Raw genomic sequence first — 24,234 nt, forward strand, 5'->3', positions numbered from 1 at the left:
ATGGTCTTGATAAAACTTGAATGTACAAACATTAATTATAGAGCTTTCAATGGATTGGGAAAATATTATTAAAAATTATTTGAATACAGACTACTTGCATGCCAAAAAGTCATTTATAAACATTGCCTAAATAGGAAATGCCTCTTTAAAAAGGGAACCAATATGGCTACAAGTAGCTTATTAGTTACGGGTTTCAATGTCACAAACCTTTTATTAAGTCTTCGATTCAGTTCGCATGGTGCATCATAATCATTGATGCTTCCAATATGAAACTATATTTAAAGGCAAACTTGGAATTGTGATAAGAAACTCTATTACAAATAATATGGAGAAAACAACAAACACTCATGGAGTTTGGAATTCTTGTAAGTTCACTTATATGTTCCATAGTTTGTGAATGCATGGAATTCCTGTAATGTGAAAAAACGTGCGTTTTATAAGACTTTTGGGCTAGTGATTAAAGGCAAACTGCAAAAGTAAGTTCCCCTAAATTGAGTTTGGCCATATGTTCGTTGAGGGTGTGCATATTTTGGGTGCAACTTTTGGAAGGCATGTGTGGAATACACACATATATGATATATGTATGTATACATAATACATATGCATGTAATGGGGAGGAGGAAGGGGGGTGTGTGTTGGGGGAGGGGAGGGGGGGAGATAAAACGAAAGTCAACGAAGAGGGTTGCTTTTGGTTTGGTTTGGTTTCAGATATAAGGGAATTAAGAACGAAAAAGTAGCATACATACATACATACATACATACATACATACATACCACATATGTATTGTACATAGGATTCTCCCTATCGCATTTCTTTTGTGTTGTGTATATGTACATTATACATTATTTGTTAGTTTTTTGTATTTTTTCAGTAAATATTCATCAACTTTATCGTGGTTGGATGTCATGGAATCCCGTCTCATCATCATCATACACGGGGAAGAAAGAGACGACAGAAGTGGACGGGGGGACATGCAGATACTACTACAATCGATGCGAGCCATGAGACCTTGAAAAAGCATACATACGTTGTGATCGATCAATGATCATAACACAATGCAATGGATGGATGAATGGGTCGCAATGGTCCATCCAATGATGTATGTATGTATGTATGTATGTATGCATGTATGTATGTATGTGGGATGCAGGATGCTCTCACATGTACAAATGTGTATGGATACCATGATGGGGTGTGGGGGGGGGGTGCTACACGCGTGATGGTGAAATACATAGAGAGATAACGAGCGTGTTGACATACAGCTAGCTAGCTACCTAGACTCTCTCTCTCTCTCTCTCTCTCTCTCTCTCTCTCTCTCTCTCTGTGCGTATTATGCTTTTGGGAGCGAGGGTTGAATTCTGTGCCTTCAGTCCACCTTCTCCCTATAAATTAAAGTCAGCGCCCCCTCCTCTCCTTCATCCTTCATCTTCTTCTTCTTTACACAGCTTTCCTCTGTGTTTTATTATTACTCTGTTTTCTCTCTAAGTCCTCTCACTCTGTTTCTTCGGTGCTCTTGGTGTGAAAAGCTACTCTTCAACTGACCAATTCCTCTGTCCTACGCTCTACCTCCAAACACCACCAGTCAGTCTGCTCTACTCTGCAGCCAATCCAGCAGCTATGGAGCACCCTATTCACAGTGATGATGGAGACCTCACAGCCATTGTTAGAGCAGGATTCTCCTTATCAACTAAGTCTGCCGTGACTTCTTCTTCTTCCCAGTTTCTGATTCCCCCTGTTTTCTCCAATTTCGCCGGCGGCATTTCAAGCTCGCAAAACAACGCCTGTTGCCACTTCTCAAACCCTAATTCAAGCTCTGCCATAGATTCTGGTACTTATAACATATCCTTTTCTTCTGCGGCTGCCGCTCCCACTTCTACGACCGCCACTACCACTCAGCATATGCTTAATCCTAATGATGTGATGAAGGGGCCTTATCACAACATGACCTATGGCGGGCACCTCATTAAACAAACTTATGAAGCAACCAGACCCCCCCTTTCCCCTTCCCCTTCCTCTTTCTCTTTCTCCTCTAATTCCTCGTCGCCGTCGACATCTTCTTCACCTTCTGTCTCTATACCAGTCATGAAAACAAGAGAAACCAAAAGAAGGTACTAGAAACTCCTTCCCTCAACTTTTGTGTTGGGCAATTTTGTTTGTTTATTGTGTGTGTGTGTGTGTGTTACATATATATACTGTTTGATTAATGTGTTTATACTGAGTTTTGGTTGTGATTGCAAATGATATAGAGGGGCAAAAGGCAGTGGGTGTAGAAAAGCTGCAGCCCAGAAGAGAGTGGTTCATGTGCCAGCAACAGCGAGTGGAGCAGGGGCAGGTGAAAATGGCCCTCCTTCCAATCCGACGGACATGTGGTCCTGGAGAAAATATGGCCAAAAGCCCATAAAAGGCTCTCCATATCCAAGGTATGGAAGACACATGACATGAATGTGGACAAACATATATGTATATATATGTAAATGCTATGGAATATGTGGTCATGCATGCTTCCATTCATTGGAGGGTGTTGGTATTTGTGGATTAATTTTGCTTTCCATTTGCAGGAGTTATTATCGGTGCAGTAGTTCTAAAGGCTGCCCTGCAAGAAAGCAAGTTGAGAGAAGCCTGAAGGACCCCAGCATGCTCATCTTCAGTTACACATCAGAGCATAACCATTCCTGGCCACTCTTGAATCGGGCTCCTCCTCCTCCTCCTGCTCTTCCTCTCGCTTCCTCTTCTTCATCATCTTCATCTCCGAATCAAAAAAACCATCAACAACAACTACCACCATTAAGCCCTAATTTACAAGACACAAAGTCTCCTCCGAGTAGCGTTAACACAAGCGATATGAACTCGGAATCTAGTGCGAATGATGATGATGATGATGGTGGTGATGGTGATGGTGATGGTTCCTTGGCATCATCAACATTCCATGTCTCCAATGGAACAGCGATCTCGCCCTCACATGAGCAACAGTGCGACGACTTTCTTCTTCATGATGCCCTGTTCACAGAAATGGTAGAGGACATGCAAGGGGGGGGCCAAGCGTGGTGGTCCATGTCCATGGACATGTCCATGGACATGGAGGAGGGAGGTGTTCTTGGCTTGCTGCATCATCATGTGGACACGGAGGAGGAGGACCCTTTCAATGCTATTTTCGATTGGTCCACCATTATCACCGGTTTCAATCATGTGGTGCAATAATGACACACACGCTTTGGCATCTCTTCGATGCCTCGTCAAAGCATGAATGAATACATACATATCCTTCCTTCACCTTGTATGATACAAAATCAACCGATTGTTTAGCATACATACATATATATAATTCACTCAGCATACATAGGAGGCTAGGTTCACCATGGGTGTTTGGATACCAATGGTTGTGCGAAAAATGCGAGCAACGTAATGTTTGCTTGTACCATGCACCCTACTTTTTTCCTGGTTTGGCACCATTCATCCATTGTGAACCTGCCCTTACATAGGTTTCCTTGTTGTAACCTACCCATAGAACATGGAAAGATTCGATATTATAATCTATAGCACAAACAGGCGAGGTTCACCATGTATGTTTGGACACAAACGGTTGTTGAAAAGGCAAGCTATATTTGCCACGGGTTTCTACCAGCCGTTGTTTTTTCATGGTTTGGCCCCATTCATCCATCGTGAACCAGCCCTATCATATAGGCTTCCTTGTAACTCACTCATGTAACATGGAAATATAACTGATGTTAAGATCTTTCCTATGGTTTTATTTCACTTTATTTATTTTTTATCTTGGATGCTTTTCATATGTTTGGTTTAAATTTTCGAGCATCATGCTTCCCAAGAGATTGCTCTAGCAACAATCTTTGTTCATGAAAGGACATGCATGATCCATGGGGTAAGAGACCACTGCCATCTCATAAACATTGGATTCCTACACTACCTTGTACATGGATGAAAAAGGAAGTTATCAAATATCATCTCAGCTCACGAGTTTCAATGCCTAGATGTAGAGAGCTATGCCACTTTTATAAAATAAAAGAAATAAAAAAGCAATCATTTTCTCGGCGAGCCTTTAAAATAAAGGCAAATCAAGTTCAAATATAGCCTTATTACTTATGCAAATATATATTGTAGAGGTATCCGCGAAACATGGTTTTGAGAGGAGATTGCTTGAACATATGGAAACTTTATGGTAGACACCTTATTACAAATAGAAATCAAAGGACAACGTTAAATTGAAAACTCTAATAGGAAAAGTAACCTTGAAGACCAAGCATGAACAATGAGCATAAAACTAAGCTAAACGACATCACTAGAAAAGCAAAATCCTAAATTCCATAGCTTGCGAAATTTATTTTGCTTTGACAAAAGAAATATACACAACTTCCAACACATACTTTTATCTTTGACGCTCAGTGAATCTCTCATTCAAGTGATGCACGTGAACCATAACTAGTTTTTCCCCATCTTTTGGCATCAAATGCAATTGATGAATTCCACAAACTTGGTATTTTGCAACGACATGTCCTAACATGCTTGAGTTCCCATATAGCATCAAATTTCCTTCATCATGCCTAAGATCTTAGATCATATCAATTCTATGACAACTTTCATTGTTTTATCTCATGACATAATTCGTTTTCATTCCATCTTTCTTTCAACCTCACCCTAAGGGTACACTCTCTTTTTTTCTAAAACAAAATATCCTTCCATTAGTTGTATAAAAAGGTCCTAACAGCTACAACATACAAAGTATTTTTTCCCCAAGCCCGTCTTGTATAAGATGATGGCTGAGGAAACAAGTCTACATTCTCCAAAGTAGAGAAAACAATCCACTAATTTGCAAGTTATTCCATATCCATAGACAACAACAAAAGTAGCTATATTCGGAAACAAGCCCTCGCAGCTCGTAGTTATGAACCATTTCAATACTTCTTCAACCTGCTCCTATTCAACATAATCTTTATCCAAAAAATTGAATGCCACCACAAGCTTTCAAGGTAGAGAACAATGTATTCCATGCTTGTCCATCTCGGATTTGAAGGCGATCAAATACGCTGTGTAGTTTTTCAAGACAACCACATTTCACATTCTTGATTGTAAACTCAAGAAGTAAGCTTCCTCTTTCCACATCAACCATCTCGCCGGTTACCACCAAATTCCTATACATACAACCAAAAAGTAAGTCAAGTTTCCTCGTCTCCCCATGAGCTTATGCTTCAACCCCCACACCATCATCACTCGTCCTTATAAAAAACAGAAAAACTACTTCGTTAAGTCCACATAAACCATCTCGCCGATTACCACCAAATTCTGGCACATATAACAATCAAATGAGTCTAAAATCCTCGTCTCCTCGTGACAATATGCTTCAGCTTCCACACCGTCATCACTCATCCTTATCCAAAACATAAATTCTACTTCATTAAGTCCACATCACCCATCTCGCCGAATACCACCAAAATCCTACACATACAACAAAACAATGAGTCTTGTTTCCTCATCTCCTCGTGAGAATATGATTCGCCCCCCACGCCCTCATCACTCATCCTTATCCCAAATATAAATTTTGCTTCATCAAGTCCACATCAAAGATCTTGCCGATTACCGCCAAAATCACGTACATACAAACAACCAATGAGTCTAGTATTCTCGAGAGAATATGCTTCGACCCCCGCATCACCATCACTTATCCTTATCAAAAACATGAACTCTGCTTCATTAAGTCCACAACAACCATCTCTCTCTCGTTGATTTATCACCAAAAACATGTACCTACAAAAATAAAATGACACTCTCTCCTCGTCTCCTCGTTAAATTATGTTGTAGCCCTCAACACCATCATCACTCATCCTTATCCAAAATACAAAAGATGCTTCATTTTCCGCATCCACCATCTCGCTCCTATCACTCCACAAGATTGCCCCTATCACATCCGCCTCTTTTATGTCCTTCATGTCAACTTGTAAGTTAAAAATTGGAAGAATGCACTATATACTGTAGCAATTGTTGCAATTGTCGTTGCTCAATGTCAACATCTAGAGTCTCAAAATCGAGCCTTACACTTGAGAAACCAAATCTAGGCTTGGCACTAATGGTGTTTTGTAGGTACCACCAAAAACATGTACCTACAAAAACAAAATGACACTCTCTCCTCGTCTCCTCGTTAAATTATGTTGCAGCCCTCAACACCATCATCACTCATCCTTATCCAAAATACAAAAGATGCTTCATTTTCCGCATCCACCATCTCGCCCCTATCACTCCACAAGATTGCCCCTATCACATCCGCCTCTTGTATGTTCTTCATGTCAACTTGTAAGTTAAAAATTGGAAGAATGCACTATATACTGTAGCAATTGTTGCAATTGTCGTTGCTCGATGTCAACATCTAGAGTCTCAACATTGAGCCTTACACTTGAGAAACCAAATCCAGGCTTGGCACTGAGCCTAAGCTCCATACTAGTTTGTTCATTTCCCCCCCTTTTATCGGCCACATATTGCCCTAGTGACCTTTCTACTCCCTTGTCCAACCTACTCCTAGGGAGAATTTCATGTTTGCAAAATACTCATTAGTTCCAAGAAAAAGAAAACTCAAATTATACCCTCATTTCTTTTATCCCTTAAGCAAACAAATGTACTAAAAACATACAAACCAAAACTCAAACAATTCCACATTTACAAACATTACACATTTACAAAAAGTTCTAGACTGAAAGTATACAAGCTCCCCTCCCCACCCACCTCCCACACACACATTATATATGTACATGGGCGCACACGAGTAATAGTAGAATATATGACAAACACCCACTTTACATATTACAAAGTGCATACACAAATAAACTTCAAATATATTACGAAACACGTTACATCTAGATGTGTCCACACATTTACCCTCAATTACAACATAACACTTACAAGTGTATCTTCACAAATTTAAAAGGGGGAAACATCATGAGCACAAACGCATGACATCTACATGCTCGACTTCCGCTAATTGACATAGCCAATATTATCAAATCCATCTTCCCTAGGTCACAACTCCGGTGGTCCTACTCATATCTTTCCCACCCTTCATGTAGATCCTCAAAACATTGTGTCTTGCCGAAGGTAACACCTTGAATTTTTTTACGTGGCATTTCTAAAAACCCACGGATGGGTTGTTGCAATTCATCATCCTTTTAGCACTTGTTCAAGAAGTTGATAGATTGAGTATGTATGGGCTCCATTTGGGTTCAATTTAATTTTATTTCATGGGCTGGGAGAGTGAATCGAACCGAATGAACCATTTACACAACAAAAACTAAACGAAACCGTTTAAACTCGAGCCATTGCAACCAAATGTAAGGAAAAGTTGAAACCATACCAAATCATCTTAATCACAAATCTAAACTAAACTGTTTATGTCAAATTAATTAAACAATTAAAAGAAAAAAAACTAAATTAAACACATATTTTCCCCCAAAAAACACTGATTCACATAAGTTAGCAAACAAAGTTCAACCATTAAGATCCTTTTATCTAGCAATGGGCACGGTTTCAGCTCAAACCGAACCGAACCGTTAAGCCATGGTTTAACGGTTTATTGCTTCCAAAAAATTTTAATGGTTTGGATTTTCGATAAACGGTTTGGTTTGGTTCTAAAACTCGGGTTTATAGGTTTGGTTTAAAGGTTTATAGGTTAACTTTTGTTTTACCTTAATAGTTTATTGATTTAATGGTTTAATTAATAGTTTTTTATTGATTTAATAAATTTATCTTAAATGCTTATTTAATTTAATATATTTTTGTTTATTTAGATGTTTAATTAGTTTAATTTAAGTGGTTAGGTTTAATTTTTTTATTAAATGGTTCGGTTTGGTTTCAACTATTTCTTAATTGGTTTGGTTTCAATACTAAGAGTTCATAAACGGTTTGGTTTGGTTTTTGTTTTAAATAAACTGTTCGGTTTCGGTTCAATTCGGTTTCTTTGCCTTGAAACTGAACTGAACCGAAACCGAACTACACCCATTGCTACTTTTATCCAACAACTCCGAAAACCAACAACAAAAAAGCAAAACTCACACTGGCCTTCCCCTCACAAATTTGATCATAATCCCCACCCCCTCATTTACAACAAAATCATCCCACCTAATCTTTTACAACAAAGTTATCCGAGTACCACAATTATGGTAACTTACGTGTACCACAACTATACATATTTACATCTCCTGTTCACTAATGGGAGCCATTGGTGGAAACAACCACTTGGGTGCTTGGTAGTTCCATTTAGGCCCTATCGAAGATTTGAACATCATAGGAAAACCACCCCATTTCAACAAAAACTTTGATCGTGCCCTTTCGGCTTTGTCCAATTCCCCCTGAATCGAGACATATTTTAGTTAAATTAATTAAGTTATTAAACAAACAATTTTTTTAATGAAGCCATCCAATTAATTAAACTATTAAATCATAAGGCGGGAAAAAGTAGTTAAGCAAGAAACCTATAAATTGTAATATGCTAAAGCGGAGTTTCGAAGCCAAACCAAACTAAACCAACATGTTTAATGATATTTAAAAACCAAACAAAGCCAATTAACTATATATCATACCAACTTGAGGTGATATCAAGCGTAGACAATGACAACAAGAAGAGCATGTTTCTCTCCACCCTTCAAGAGCCATTATGAACTATCCCTCGGTGTCGTCAACATCATTCATACTTGCATATTTGTCATGGATCATATTTAGACAAGCCACAAATCCCATATAAATGGTCTATGGTAGGTCCTTCCAACAATTAATGAATCATCACCTTCAATTATGCTCTCCAATTCATAGAGAGTAGCAGACAAAACAACCTTTTTTTTGGACTTGCCACTATGTTGTTGTCCTATGAGCACGCCACAATGTTGGCCATTCATGGACTTATAACCATATAATTAATGTATAAGTATGCACATGTAATACTAAAGGGGCCAAGGATAGAATGCCACATAATTGATTTGTTGTGAAGGAATATAACAACAATCGAAGTCAAGCACTTGATGATGTAAGCAAGCATGATAAAGTTGTAGAAAAGACTTAACTATTGTACAGACGAATAACATAGAACAATACATTCATTTTTTTATATTTTTTAGTGTGTTAATTACAATGTTGTTGATGTGTGTAGTTGTTGTTTGCTAGTGTAATCGCCTTGCGAAGTTCAAACATTAAACATGTTCATGCCATCTACTGCCAATTATATGTTATTGACATTAACAACGATTTCCCTTTATACGAATTGGCCCGTTGTGACCACTTGTACATGCACTATGCGATGACCCCTCTAACAAACAACGCATGGGTTGCCAGTGGCCACCAAGGTTTTGTAAAAGTTCAGAACATACAGACGCTTGAGTAAAATGCAACTAAGTGCACATACAATCGACGATTAATCGACCACCACGGTACAAACATAATAAGCATTGTTAGTGGATCCATGTTCACTCCACTAAGAGAAGAAGGCTCCATTTTTATGGTTCTCTCGGATTTGTGTGATGCCGTTTGTCTCGGTTTTACAAATTACATACCTACAAAGCACAACAATACATATGTATGTACACTAAAAATGAGGGCCATGTACATATGTTGTACGTTCATGCCATTGCCTCTCTCTGTCTGTCTCTCAAGTAAAAGACAGACAGACAGAGCCCTCTGCATCAGCATCGTCACCATCACCATCACCATCACCATTAGAATCTGAAGACTAGATCTTTCTTTAATGTTTCCCAATAGCGTCTTTGCCCTTAAAGGATGTGGCGATACACGCATGTTAGAGATGTATTCAGAATATGCAGGTTGTTAATGCCGATTCTTCTTCTTCTCTGAAACCTACCTTTATTTCGCACGCTCTTTTTATTTATCTAGTTTACATTACTGACAAGATTTTGAGATAGATATTGCATCGAGTGAGGACGCATCTGGTAGAATCAAAGCTCGGTTATCTGCACTCTCTGCATTTGCAGAATCTCAAGGCCTCACTGGGTGGGTATATCTTATTGTTATGTTGTTTTATGTAACTCGTTGTTTTGAACATTTAGTTTATTTGTTTATTTTTGTTCAAGTTTTGTTGTCCACGTTTGGTGATTTATTTGTTTTTGAAAAGAGTTGTGTTATTTATTGATTTGTTATCAACATTTTGTGGTCTATATGTTCGGGGAATTTAGCTGTTTTATGTGTTTGCAATATGTTTTATCATTTAGTCGTTTGATGTACTTTAACCATTTAGGTTACTGATGTATGCTGAATATTTAGTGGTTTGATGTGCTTCAAATGTTCAGTATTTTAGATGCAATTTCAAAATTTAGTCTCTTGATGTAATATTTTTAAAATAAGTGCAAAAATTAGTTTTTCGATGTATTTTCCAAATTTAGCCATTTCAGGAATAGGATTGATCTATGTGTCTTTTGTTGCTCCAGGAGTGCCGCACTTGAAGGACTGAGGAGGATCAAGAGTGATCTCAGTTGGGAGGTAAAATTCCTTGTAATAGAAGCTAGGCCACATTTCTGTACATCATGAGCATGTCTCTTATGTATGCCATGTAGGAATAAATCGAATGACCTCTTTCATGAATAATGTGATATCAACTTCTAGTTACATTTATAGACTTTCCATATGATGCATATGTGTAGTGCTTGCACTCACAGAGGTGTTGATGAATTAGGACGAGAGATGAGAGAGTTCTGCAAAAACACAAAATTGAGTTAAGGTTTACACAGTTTTCCTTAACACTGAATTGGTTATAGGTTTTAGCCATGCCACATGAATTCAAAACTTTCTATTCATATTCTGGTTATATGGACCTTACCCATAAGAAGAAATAAGAAATAAAACAGGTTTTATAATTTAGCCTTAAGGCAGAGCTCTACACCCGCATGCCATCTTGTAATTGGTAGTGTAAAGCTAATAATGCTAAGGAAGTTTTAGGGAATGAGCCAAATGATCTGCCATAGTTGTCATATGGAAATTACTCGGTACTTGCTAAGTGAAGGGTTGATGCCCTCATATCCATTTGAATGGTACGTGTCTTAAATGAATTTCAATCATAACATTTTTTATGTGCCTGGGTGAGGGTTTGTTCCAAGTTTCCATGCTAGCTAAATGCTGAATACTCCAGGAAAGAATGAACTGCTTATATTAATGTGAATGATTTGCTGACTATGTCAATAGTCATGGGGCATTAAATGGTAATATCATGTTGTATGGCAGCTAACAAACTCAGCTCGATTTGCATTGTTCTATGGATTTGTCTTCTTCATTTGCCGGGAAAGAGGACAAAAAAGTCTCGGTAAGAATATTTTTGCCATTATCCACTGATGCTTTGTCTTTTACCTTTGGTAGTACATGGACTTCGATTTTAGTGTTATCTGTGATAACACATGGATCTACAAAAATTTCTAGCTGTCAGCACTTCTGTTGAGGCCTGGCACCTATCTATGTCAGGACGCTTTCGACTTCTTGATCAATGGTGTTCTTTTGTTCAGGTAATCCTCTCAACAGCTGTAAATTGTAATAGTGTTTCATGCTACAAAAGTTTATATTTTGGCACGAATCAGATGTGCCATTCAAGGTTTGAGCATTTAATAACATTGATACTATAACCGAGATTGTTGTATTCCATTATCTGTTTCATTTTTATTTTATCTTTTCTGTCGGGTAATGATAGTTCTTAGTGATCAGGTCTCTGCACACACTTATACAAAAATGTATGGTTGTCTTTAAGGCTACTAGAATTTCTATCATCTATTCATGTTTTCTTCTTCTGTCATTGCAGTGTGGTTTCCATTTTCTGTTTCATTGTTGTGCTAAAAAATTGCTAGATGTTTTTCTCTTTGCTGGGTTGTCCATCGATTACATATGGAACAAATGATATGCTGATACATTTGCTCACATGACCCATGAACAAATATATCCCACCCAACTACCTTGGTACTAAATGTATCCCTCCAACCAACGCCATTTTTACACTCATTTTCTTTAAACTTTAACCGATATTGCCAATATGGCATTATCATTGTATAAATGCATATTTACACATCATGTCTTTATCGAGATTGGCTAGAATCAACCTCCCATAAAAATGTCACCAAGGTTGTCTTAACAATGTGCCTGTGGATATCCACACATTTCGTCTACTATGAGATTGTCAAGAATCGACCTCCTCGACAAGGTGGCATATTATATCAAGGATTCATTGTCATTTCAGAGCTTACAATGATGTTGTCAATGTGGTCTATCATTGTACATCACCCTCAAATGAAGCTTTATGGATGCCTAATTCGAGTTGGGAATTAAGGTTGTGTTGTAGTAGTGTTGAATGGGTTTTCTCCATTGAAAATTGCTGAATCCATTAGGGACCAGGAATGCATGTAAAAGCCCTTCAACCTATGACTCATTCAGTATCCTTCTGGATAATTATGAGAAAAACTGTTAATTGCAGCGGAACAGTTGTTAAAAAAAGAAGTCACAGCCAAGCTTTGAGAAGGCTGTTAGACAGCAGTAGAAAAATAGTTGCAAAAAGTAGAGACATCCAAAGAGCAGAGCCTGTTTGCAAGTAGCAACAAAAATAAAGCTCTTACAAAAGAGGATGGTATAACCTATTTATACAAAATTGGGGAACGTGGGTGAAATGGCTATTTTGGTAGTTAAGTGCCTGTTGTACTACCGAACAGGTACAATAAATGAGGAATAAGAGGGAATAATCTTGGAAAAGTGGAAGAGAGAAGGCATTTAAAGATTTGCAGATTCTAGAGAGAGAAGAATCTAAGAAGTGAAAGAAGAAAGAAACATATATTCTAGAGAGAATGTAGAGGAGAGATAGTAAAGATGAAAGAGAGTGCAGGTCTGGAGCTTCCACCCTCCAATACATCCTCAGAGCTCCAGAATGGCGGTCCAACATTGGATCAACTGAGGAGCTGATCAATGGCTTGCCTTGGAAGCGGCTTAATAAACAAATCAGCCACATTTTCTTGAGTAGGACAATAGTTCAAGTTGATGATTTGTGATTTCACTAATGGTAGTGCACTTCAATATGTTTTGTTCTACCATCAAATGCTGAGCTATGTGCCAATGCACAAGCGCTTTGGCTGTCAGTAAAAACTTGATACAAAACACCAATGTGGCAAAGTAGTTGCATTAACCAAAGCAACTGACAAGAAGTATCCATACAGGCGCGATATCCAACTTTTGTCGATGAAGTAGAAACTGAATTTTGCTTCTTTGATTTCCAAGAAATTAAGCCGTAGCCTTACACAAAATATTAACCAGATGTGGACCGTCTAGAATAAATATCACCTGCCCAATCAGCGTTTGAGTAACCAACAAGCTCAATGCCGCCTCTAAAAGAGAGACTATATTCGATTGTGTTGGCTAGATACTTAAGAACTCAAATAGTTGCATGCCAATGACTTTGTCTTGGAGCAATTAAGAATTGGCTGAGATTACTCATACTATAAGGCAAATCAAGCCTAGTGTAAGTTAAATGAGGAAGAGACCCAATTAACCATCTATATTTTGTGATATCTTCAAATATGGGTGAATCATCCTCACCAAATAGCTTTGAGTTTGGATGCATGGGACATGAGAGTGGCCTGCAATTTGATAGGTCACCGGTCTCTTTCAAGGAGCTGGTTTAGTGTAAGTTAAGTGAAGAAGAGACCCAATTAACCATCTATATTTTTTGATATTTTCAAATATGGGCGAATCATTCTCACCAGATAGCTTTGAGTTTGGATGCATGGGACATGAGAGTGCCCTGCAATTTGACAAGTCATCGGTCTCTTTCAAGTAGCTACCTGAGATACCTATATTGGTTGAGGAAGATACCACCATGTGATTGGTAGACCTCCATGCTTAAGAAGTAATGAAGAAGTCCTAAGTCAGTCATTTCAAGTGTGGTTTTGAGGTCAACACGGAGCTGCTGGATTTTAGAAGCAAGGGTCCCGGTGCTTAGAAGGTCATCAATATATAATATGATCAAGCAAAACAAATCAGCTTGGGAAAAGACATAGATATTGCTGTTAGCATAACTGTGCTGAAACCCAAGAGAGAGAAAGAATGCATCAATTTTGTCATGCCAAGCTTTGAGAGCTTTCTTTAAGCCATGCAAGGCTTTGTGTAATATGTAGACCATGTTTTTCCACTCTGAAGGTTGTTCTCGATAAACATCCTCTTTCAAGTCACCATTAAGGAAGGCTGACTTGACATCCATTTGAAAGATATGCCATTTGTTGTGAGTAGCAAGTTCAAGTGCACATTGAATAGAGGCACCTTTGGAGCAAAGGTTTCCTCATAGTCCACTCCTTCCACTTGTGAGTAGCCCTTTGCAACTAAGTGTGCCTTGTGCTTATTCAAAGTACCATCAACATGGTACTTGGTCTTGAAAATCCATTTCAGTCTAATGACTTGCCTATATTGAGGCCGAGGAACCAGCTCCCATGTGTGATTCTGCTCAATGGAATTAAGTTCAACTTCCATTGCCGCTTTCCACTTCGGAAGAACAAGATCTTCTTTAGCTATAATGGGTTCTTGTGATTGTACAATTGTGCACAATAAGGCAAAATTGCATGAGTGAAGAGGTTGTTCTGACTTGCGTGTTCTTCTGATGTTGGTAGGAGAATCAATTGTATACTCATGAAGTTCAACATTGGAGAGATGGGAATAACTAATGGTGGCTTGAAGCCACTTTGGAAGTGGTGGAAACTGGTGTGTACAGGGAGACGAAACAATTGGAGTTGAGGGATAGGTTTGAGTTGGTAGCAGAGTTAGAGTAGGAGTGGGAGGAGATGGGGGCTTGAAGGCGAGGCATTTCCGTATGGAATAGGAGATTTTGGAGCAGCTGGGATTCCAACGGTGAACTCAAGTAGAATCCTAGAGTCATCCAGCTTAGACTCCGCAAAAGGAAAATCCCTTGAGATGACTAGGGACTTTGATTCTAGATCCTAGAATAGGAGATTCCGGAGTAGCTAGGATTTCAACTGTGAACTCAGGTAGAATCCTAGAGTCATCCGGCTTAGACTCCACGAAAGGAACACCCCTAGAGATGACTAGGGACTTTGATTCTAGATCCCACACCCTGTAAGCTTTAGATTGCATGCTATAACCAAGGAACTTGCACTTCTTGGTTCTGGACTCAAATTTAGTCCTTTTATCATTATTTGAAATGCGAACATAAGTATCACAACCAAAAACTTTTAAGTGAGTAACTGAGGGTTTTACATGTGTAAATTGCTGTGTTGACAGCTTCACCCCAAAACGAGAGAGGAAGATCAGATTGAGAGAGCATTGTATGAGCCATCTCTAGATCTAGTAGGTTCTTCCTCTCTACCACACCATTTTGTTGAGGAGCATTGGGTGTAGAAAATAGGTGACAAATGCCTCTTGAGAGCAAAAACGGTTGAAAGCTTGTAAGATAAACTCTCCACCATTGTTGGACCTGATCTTTCGAACTTTCTTTGATGTCTCATTCTCAACAAGAGCCACCCATTCTTGAAATTTGGTGAAGGTGTTACATTTTTCTGCAAGCAAATAAATCCAAACTTTACATGATAAATCATCAATGATAAGCATGAAGTAGCATGCACCACCAAGAGTAGTGGTTCTCATTGGATCACAAAGATCTAAGTGCTCTAACTCCAAAATAGATGTTGCACTGTGAGTGGCTTGATGAGGGAAAGGCTCTTGATGTTGCTTGCCATGAAGACAAGCAACACATGGGTTACTTATAGTTTTGAAAGGAGGAAGACCCTCGACTAGCTGTGAAGAGGATAGCTTTTGAAGAGTGTCATAGTTGAGACCAAACCTAGCATGCCACGACATGGGATCTTCGTGTGTCACAAAGGCATGACAGCCCTGAAGTATATGAAGAAGATGAGATTTGGATTTTTCCAAGGGACCGTGGGAACTTTTCAGGCGGTATAAACCCCTTTCTTGTGTGCCACTAGCTACAATCTGTGGGCTGTTGGTGGTAATGGCTTCCAAAGCTGAGCTATCAAAGTAGATACCATAACCTTGCTTATTGTTTTGGCAGATATGCAAGGCACATGTAGCACATCTTGAAGAACGACAGGTTCGTCATTTGGAGAAGTGTTAAGAAACACATTACCCACACATGAAGCCTCAATGTTTGAGGCATCTCCTATGGAGATTTGGTAGGAGCTGGGCTCGACATCATGCAAAATAGATTTGTCATAAGTCGTGTGTGCAGTAGTAGTACCTTTGTCTACTAGCCACTCATCAATGGTTGAGGTAGTTGGTCTAACCAAAGCTGAAGAATGTTCTTCAATGCCAAGGAAAACCATTTCTTTGGTTGAGTGGGCTGAGTTTGATTTCCGTGTAGGTTGACTTTCGATAGAAGAAGTCTTCGTGGAATTGTCCCTTTTCTTTTGCCGACAGTTGGGCGGAATGTGACCTTTGTAGCCACAATAATGACAAATGAGCTCCTTGTAGATTGGGTTTTTTGTAGGAGTTGCCATTGTGCTTCCACTTTCCTTTACTTTTGGCATGGAGAAGGGTTTCATTAGAGCATACATAGTAATGCTATACCTAGTAATAGGTGTGGGTGATTGCTATACCTAGTAATAGGCCCCACTATGCTTAGTTGGTTGATAAATATTGGCTTAGATTATTAAAATTTTTAGTTTCTTTTGCATTAGTTTTTTGTGCTTTTGTTTTCGTTCTCTCTTGCTCTATGGCTTCATGAGCACATTGCCTACACCTGCAAGACATAGACATAGAGATCTAGCTTTATACACAAGTGTAGACAGACGAGAGGTGGGCCTGAAAGAGATGGCAATGGATTAGTCTTTAGTCACACAAGACATAGGGATGCAGGAAGAGGAAGTACCAGATAATGATAATGAGTATATAAGTATATAATGGGTAGCAAGCATCCTTGCAAAATACATTGGTGATATCCCACATGGCAAGGAGTAAATCCTCAACCCCACATGTCAAGTATGTAAGTTGAACTAGGAGCATCATTGACACACCATGAGATACATACAGTAAACTTGTCTTTGATTCCTCATGGTCTGTGGCTGCAAGGACTTTGGTACTACCTGGTGACTTGTGAGCGTATGGGCTTGATATTCGAGCAGTACCACCCACCCAGTGTTGTATGGATGCACCCCCTTACTCACTTGCCATTAGTGGAACAAGGTGATCAGTTAGGGCATCCACAGAACTTGGGAGCGACTGTCACATCCTCTAGGGTTGAAAGATTTCTGAAGAGACCATCTTCTCACATTGACAGGACTTGCAAATCGAGGCTTGATGCATGAACAAACATCTGTCTTATGGTGTAATGTCCAATTGGGCAGCTCTGAACACCATTCCAACAAATTATTTTGTCTGTTAGGCTTTGAGGTGGCAAAGATGAAAGAATGTTACGTATATAGGTTGTCTAACCTTCCAGGACATCAGAATAACACTGGTAGGCAAGCGTTATAGAGCTTATGAGGGTCAAAACCCAAAACCTTGTGGACTCTTTCTATTACTGTACATCAACGACAGGATGTTATGACAACCAGAGTAGATGCCTGGACATGGAGGCTTGAAACACACTGGTTCCACCATCTGAGTACAACATCTTCTCTACAACATTAGATAGTAGAGTATGCCTTCACATATCGAGACTTTGTGCTTCAAAATATGAATAGCCCTTCTTAGGAAGGAGACACACATCAAGGAAACTTGTGTACTTAGGTCCCATGGGTCAATATTGGCCTCTCTATGAACTCTAAAAATATATCTAATCTAATCTTGATCCTACTACAGGAAATCCTTCCTTTTATAGGCTTTTGGAAGTATTGATGAGATGAAAATGACTAATAGAGGTGCATTCATTACAGAGTCCTCATGTTAAGGAGTGGAACATCCAGAGCCTTACCATTCTGAAGCTATGCGTCATAGTTTCCCAAGTAACTAGATTATGAAGGATCTCCTATTTATGCAATGCCAAGTTGTCAATGTAAATTGTGAACTTGTGGCCCAATAGATAGTGATGGAATTGATTATTTCTATAAATCATCCTATGCTTCTCGCTTCACTGTAGAATACTCTCTCTCCACCTTGGATAGGCAGCAGCTGACGTTGAACACCAATATTTACCATTTCGGATTGTCCAACTGCATGAGGACATGATTGATGGCTATGTTCAAGGCATTGACAAAGATGTGGAACCCGATTCCAATCTGGAGGTTGTATGGCTATTGCCTGTGTTAGGAGTATTTTGAGGGTTTGGAACACTCACTCCTCTGTGTCAGTCCATGAGAACCTCATGTTGTGTTTTAAGAGAGAAACACTAAGATACAGATTAAAATACCCATGCCCTAAGAGGAGGTTGAGAAGCAAATGTTATTGAATCCAGACCACATAATCCATTGTCAGGATTTCTCGCCGCAATCTATTTATGAGGAGATATTCACCAAGCTACAGAGGAGTACATGAGATATTTTGAGGTGACACATGAGCGGTTTGAGACGCTTCAGGATCATGTTGTTTCTTCTAGGCTAGATCATAGAGATATTTGATAGACTTGGTCAACACTCCAAGGGTCTTGTGAGTACTAGATTAGTTCTTTCATTTACACCGTAGATTGCATTTTATTTTTACTTTTAAATAAGTTCAACACTCTTTTCTTTTTGTATGGATGAGATATCACATAACAATATGATTGCTATATTTTTGGGGTCTCATAGGCCTCATTGTCCTCTGTAGAGATGTTAATGCAGTTTTTCTTCTGTTCTTTCATTTGTACTTTTTCTGGTGTTATTGTTTCATGCATGCACGTCATTTCAAATTTTGGCTTGTGCTCTTTATGATCTGACTTTCTCTCTTTCTCATGCATTCACTTGCTCTTATGCATACTCTAAATTGCTGAACTCAGGGTGTTACATATTTAAGTTTTATATTCTTTGTGGATTTATTCAAAGCGTCGTACTTACTAATCTCCACATATGTATAATATCTAATACGTGCGTCATAATTCATGGCGTTTCTCGTGGTACTCTTCTGGTATATGGTCACGATTTTTACTACTTTTTGGATAAAATGTTTCTGAAAACCTAACATGATTTGTTCGGTTATCAGAAACACCAACGCTATGCTATATCTGAAGATACATGGAGACAGTTTCTGGAGTTCAGCCAAACTATCAATGATGACTTCAGTAATTATGATCCTGAAGGCAAGTATTCATTATGGAATTCTCATTCTAGTATCAGGGATCTCTCATGAGATACGATAAATCATGTTGATTTGAAAAATCCAAGCTTTTATGGCTCAGCCATCTAGAAATTTAATACTTGGTCTGGTGTATGTATAGAATATAACTTTTTTCTGTCTCGATTCATTTCTCACATACACAACCTAGAGATCCATTTATGTAAATGAAAAGCTATGACCAAGAATCGGAAATAGGATTTAAATTGTTGAAGGACGATGTGTATTGTCTTATTATATATAAAACATTTGTTTCAGGTGCGTGGCCTGTTCTTGTGGATGATTTTGTTGACAGCTTGTTCAGGTGGAGTTTTGGAAATAAGCATCTACATAAATATATATTTTGCTATATTGTATCTCAATTTGTATAGAAATCTGTATTTCAGGACACCAAGTAGCGCTGTATGTAATATAGATCCTGGGTTCTGCTATGAAACAAACTATGGTGGAAATCTAAGTAGAGAGGGTCCTGGCAGTGTTCAAACCCAAGGAAACCATGGTTCACCACTGATGGGAGGTTTGACATAACCCTCAATTTTTTTTTTGCAACCTCATACACATACTTTTTGCTTTATTTAGACCATACAAGCCAACCATTTCATCTATTTTTATTTATTGCAGCTGCCAATCCTAGTAAGAAACGTCGTTCGGAGCAAACATCAGATATAGAATCAGTAAATAGTATTGCACAAAGGCTCTCTGAGATGTCAAGTCCTTTATCTTTCAAACGTCTACGCCCATCGTGTAGTGATATGGGAGACAGTATTTCTGCCCAAGATATGAACTTGGATGTTGTAGCAGTGCCCGAAGAGAACACACCTTGTAAGCTTCTTGGAGATCATGTACTACAAACTTCTTCCCAGCGATGGCTAATAAATGTGGACAACAAACAAGAAATGATGCAACAAATACAAGCATGGCCCAATGTGGCTTGTGGTAATAACTTTCAAGCTACTCATCCTTTCCTGGCTTCATCATATGGTGGTCAAGTTTTTGGACCTGGTTTCTAAGTTGGAAGATTCACATCACAACTATATCGGTTCCCTTGTTCATAGTATTCATTGATATAGTTCTTAAACAGAATATCCGTACCAAGAGGGTGAATGTAGTATTTTTCTTGTTTGAGTGGCCTGTAAGGTGCACGAGGCTTCATTCATCTTGAAACTTTAGTTGAGTTGTTGGGTTATTGATCATTGTTAATGATTATAGAGCCTCTGAGAGGTAACTCCCGGCTCCATGAAATCTTCTTGTTGAAAGCTATTACACCATGCAACGAATCATATCATTCTTTGGTACAAAAAAGATAACATTGATTTTGTAGCCAATGTACTTGGTAGCGATGTATTCTTCCTATTGAAACAAACAGTGACCCGTCTAATGTAGCAAAGGAAGAATGTTGTATAATTTTTTTACACCCTTTTTCTCTTTATGCGTTATGGAATGATAATATATCATCATCATCTCTGGATACATTTATGAATCGGATTCAATTTTGTAACTTTATGCAAAACCCTATTACATATTATGAGTTCAGTAGGTCAGCTTTAAGTGTCTGAACTACATTTGTGTACTTATGTGTATGCCTTTATGTAAGTTTGTGGAGTCATAGGTACATCAAGATTTATCATGTGGTAAGTTCAAAGTCTAACAGTGACCTTAATACTTAACTGAATCGAATTTCAAACTGTGCTTGCATCAATTCAATCAAGTTGTAAAAGTTTTGCTGTCTATTATTCTTGTTTTGATGCTTGTTTGTGAGTTAAGAAGATACTGTATGGTTGACATTATGTCTGTTGATACTAGGCAGCATCTTTGTTTGGTGATCCTCTTTTGATTACATGCATGCAGAAATTAGAGTGAAGTTTGATCTGGGTGATGTTTTGTGGTTTGAGCGTCTATTATTCCTAGTCTTGTAGATCATTGAGTCTTGAATTTGCATGAACATCTGATTTAAGTTCAGTAAATGCTCTTTAAACATAGACACGGTTCAATGTTGGGATTGTGTTCTCTATTTGGGCACAACTTTTCAAGGCATAAACCATGCAGGTGGATCTTCACGTTACAAAACGTTTTGGAGTTCAAATTTCAACTCGTGTCTGAAATGTGTTTGTCTTTCCCTAAATGCTCATTTCATGCATGATGGCCGCAGTTAAAACCATTTAAATTGCTTGAACAGGAAGGTTTACAAGAGCAATTACAGATATAACTATTAACAATTTCGGTATACCTAAACATTGATCAAAGTACAAGGAACAAGAGTAACACATGGTAAAGAGACAAAGAATTAATATAGAACCTAATATGATAGTGTGGAAAGGGCTCAAACATTGGAAAAGCTATAAAAGACACTTTTATTAGTCTTTTGAGTTGCTTCTGGCCTTCTCTTGAAGGTTATGTACAAAATTTAAGGACATCATGAAGTTAATATGAGGCACTAACACACTTAGGTGACTCCGAACAAGAAGAAATCAACCATCATAATTGTTTAGGTTATGTATTCTTTTAACCAACAAGAATCTTATTATTGGGCTACAAGTACAACTTCATTTTTTGAATACACAAAATTAGAAGTTTAAGAATTTTGTAGTGCCAATACTAAAATATCTACAAAAGGTATAATATTTATCTAGCAATGGAGTATTCATGGAGATTAGTTAACTAATCGTCAAACATGAGATTAGGGAATGAGGGGTAGCCTTGAGATAATGAACTCAAAATGCATGAAGATAATGTCAATCTTGATTTTTCAATCTAACGAAGAATTGAATATGAGAATCAATAATTCCTATGCATGAAGAATTGAATATGAGAATCAATAATTTCTATCCATGAAAATTATTGAGGATCTCATGAGGATTCAATATACATGAAAAGTATTTAAGTCAAATAACATATCTAGATATTAACCTAATTAAAATAATAAGAACGCCCTGACAAGCTTCCAAAAGATCACACTGAATTAATCAACGTAATCAAGAACAAGCAATCACTTTATTAGACTTCCACACAACGCACATATCTTCTGTAATTAGACAATTTTGAAAAAGAAAAAATACGCTTTATGAAGTTGAACATGCATGAATTGTTCTTTGATCATTGGGCACACTCGCAAAAGAAACCAGGACAACTGAAATACACTTGTAATATACACCATTGACAAATAAGTAATCTTACTTCAGCCATAGAATCTCTGATCGATAAACAAAAGATTATTTGTTTCAAACTGTGGCATACAATCTCACTTTTAGTTGTGTCGCATACACCATTGACAAATAAATAATATTACTTCAGCCATGCAATCTCTGCTTGATAAATAAAATATTATTGTTTCGAACTGTAGCATTCATCAGAATTGATGTCTGAAAGATAAAGAGTTTTAAACAAATAATCTTACTTCAAGGAAGTTATGTACGAGAAAAAAAAACACAAGACACCCCCCTAGAACTCAGTAGAATATACATGCCAATTGTTTACTGTTAGTATTGGTCATGCACCATGATTACTTAAACACACTGTACCGTACATCCAGGAACGCATATGCTTTGTAATCCCATGTAGAATATGCATCTCCATGGGATTACTAGAACTCAGCAGAATATACATGCCAATTGTTGACTGTTAGTATTGGTCATGCACCATGATTACTTAAACACACTGTACCATACATCCAGGAACGCATATGCTTTGTTAAAAAATGAAGGCTGACAAGCTAGCCCATGTCTCTTTATATGCAGTCTTGAAACTGTGTAATACAATTATCTGTCCACAACTAAATCACTTACAAAATACCCACAGAAAGCAACATACTCTTTATAAGGGCTACAACTACAACGAATTTCCACCTCAAACTTAGCAATAGTGTGGCAGATTACATTGCCAGTCTCACTAACAAATGTCGTAACCCTAACACCTCGTATGCGTGAGTATATTATATGCCCCTAACTTATAATATAGCATACACTTAGCAGGGAGGACAGCCGATTCCTACATACTAGCTTTCCAAAAGAAATCCGTACACAATGCTTTTTTTACGCCTTTGCAGCAGCTTGGTTGACTCTCAAAGGGCGACCGTCAAGCTGAGTGCCATTGAGGGCCTCAATGGCCTTGTTCATCTCCTCTTCTGTGGACATGGTGACGAAGCCGAAGCCGCGCGAACGTCCTGTCTCTCGATCTGTCATCACTTTGGCGTCATAGACAGTGCCGTGGGCCGCAAAGAGATTCTGCAGCTTGGCATCATCCACGGACCATGCCAGGTTCCCCACAAAGATCTTGGCATTGGAGCGTTTGGAATCGTCCCGGAACCATTTGGCATTTTTGGCGAGCCACTCGGGCGGGTAGGGTGCGCGCTCCACAAAGTTCATGCGCACATAGCGGCCTTGGAACTTGGAGGCATCGAGACGGGCGTAGACTGTCACAGCCTGCCACTTGCTTCCAAACTCCACAAACGCACCCACACCCTGGGCGGTCCACTCAGGGTCATCGGTGTATTCAAAATTCACGACTGTCACCGGCTCATCTTGAGGTTCACACGTCACAAACCATTCGATGAGATCCCTCTTCAGCTTCTCCCTGTCCTCTGTAGGGGGCAGGTTAAAGAGCTTGAGCTTGGCTCCCTGCGGGATGCCGACCTCGTGGGGTATCTTGTAGAAGTCAGGGTCGATGGCAACGGTGCTGTTGCATAAGCTTGGCCTGGAAGCACCCATGGTGGTACTGATAAACCTGGAGGACTGTAACGGATTGTGAAGGAGGCGGAGCATCGAGGAGGATGAGCCTCGGGGGGCCCTGCATAGGACGGATGACAGGGAAGTGGGGGTGGAGGAGTCTGACATGGACATGGCCCTCACCTGAACGGAAACTCTGCTTCCAAATGGCAGCAGACCAGCGGCGAGGCTGGAGGAAGCGGCCATGGCTGCAGATAGATAGATATGTGCTGTAAATTAACACAAGGAAAAGAGAAAGGAAGGAACGCGAACCTTTGCTGCCCCTGCCCCTGCCCCTGCTTC

The 24,234-nt window shown here is 38.9% G+C and overlaps 3 protein-coding genes across 3 annotated transcripts; 2 read left to right on the forward strand and 1 right to left on the reverse strand.

Annotated features, from left to right (window-relative positions):
• The first annotated feature begins 1,427 nt into the window (after positions 1-1,427).
• Positions 1,428-3,734, forward strand: LOC147861391 (uncharacterized). Its single transcript, XM_087321981.1, has 3 exons — positions 1,428-2,109; positions 2,248-2,421; positions 2,560-3,734. Exons 1-3 carry the CDS (start codon positions 1,619-1,621, stop codon positions 3,197-3,199), a joined length of 1,305 nt encoding a protein of 434 aa, XP_087178107.1. The 5' UTR covers positions 1,428-1,618; the 3' UTR covers positions 3,200-3,734.
• Positions 3,735-9,586: 5,852 nt separating this feature from the next.
• LOC147861392 (uncharacterized) lies at positions 9,587-20,643 on the forward strand. Its single transcript, XM_087323029.1, has 9 exons — positions 9,587-9,807; positions 9,907-9,994; positions 10,429-10,480; positions 11,219-11,297; positions 11,411-11,493; positions 19,100-19,196; positions 19,490-19,535; positions 19,618-19,748; positions 19,853-20,643. The coding sequence occupies exons 1-9, from the start codon at positions 9,732-9,734 to the stop codon at positions 20,239-20,241; spliced, it is 1,041 nt and encodes a 346-aa protein (XP_087179155.1). The 5' UTR covers positions 9,587-9,731; the 3' UTR covers positions 20,242-20,643.
• Positions 20,644-22,897: 2,254 nt separating this feature from the next.
• Positions 22,898-24,234, reverse strand: LOC147861393 (28 kDa ribonucleoprotein, chloroplastic-like). Its single transcript, XM_087322971.1, has one exon. The coding sequence runs from the start codon at positions 24,136-24,138 to the stop codon at positions 23,260-23,262; it is 879 nt and encodes a 292-aa protein (XP_087179097.1). The 5' UTR covers positions 24,139-24,234; the 3' UTR covers positions 22,898-23,259.

Source organism: Azolla caroliniana, unplaced genomic scaffold (genome assembly GCF_043228905.1).
Source record: "Azolla caroliniana isolate FFs.n. ecotype wild unplaced genomic scaffold, voAzoCaro1.0.p SCAF_7, whole genome shotgun sequence".
Classification (NCBI taxonomy): domain Eukaryota; kingdom Viridiplantae; phylum Streptophyta; class Polypodiopsida; order Salviniales; family Salviniaceae; genus Azolla; species Azolla caroliniana.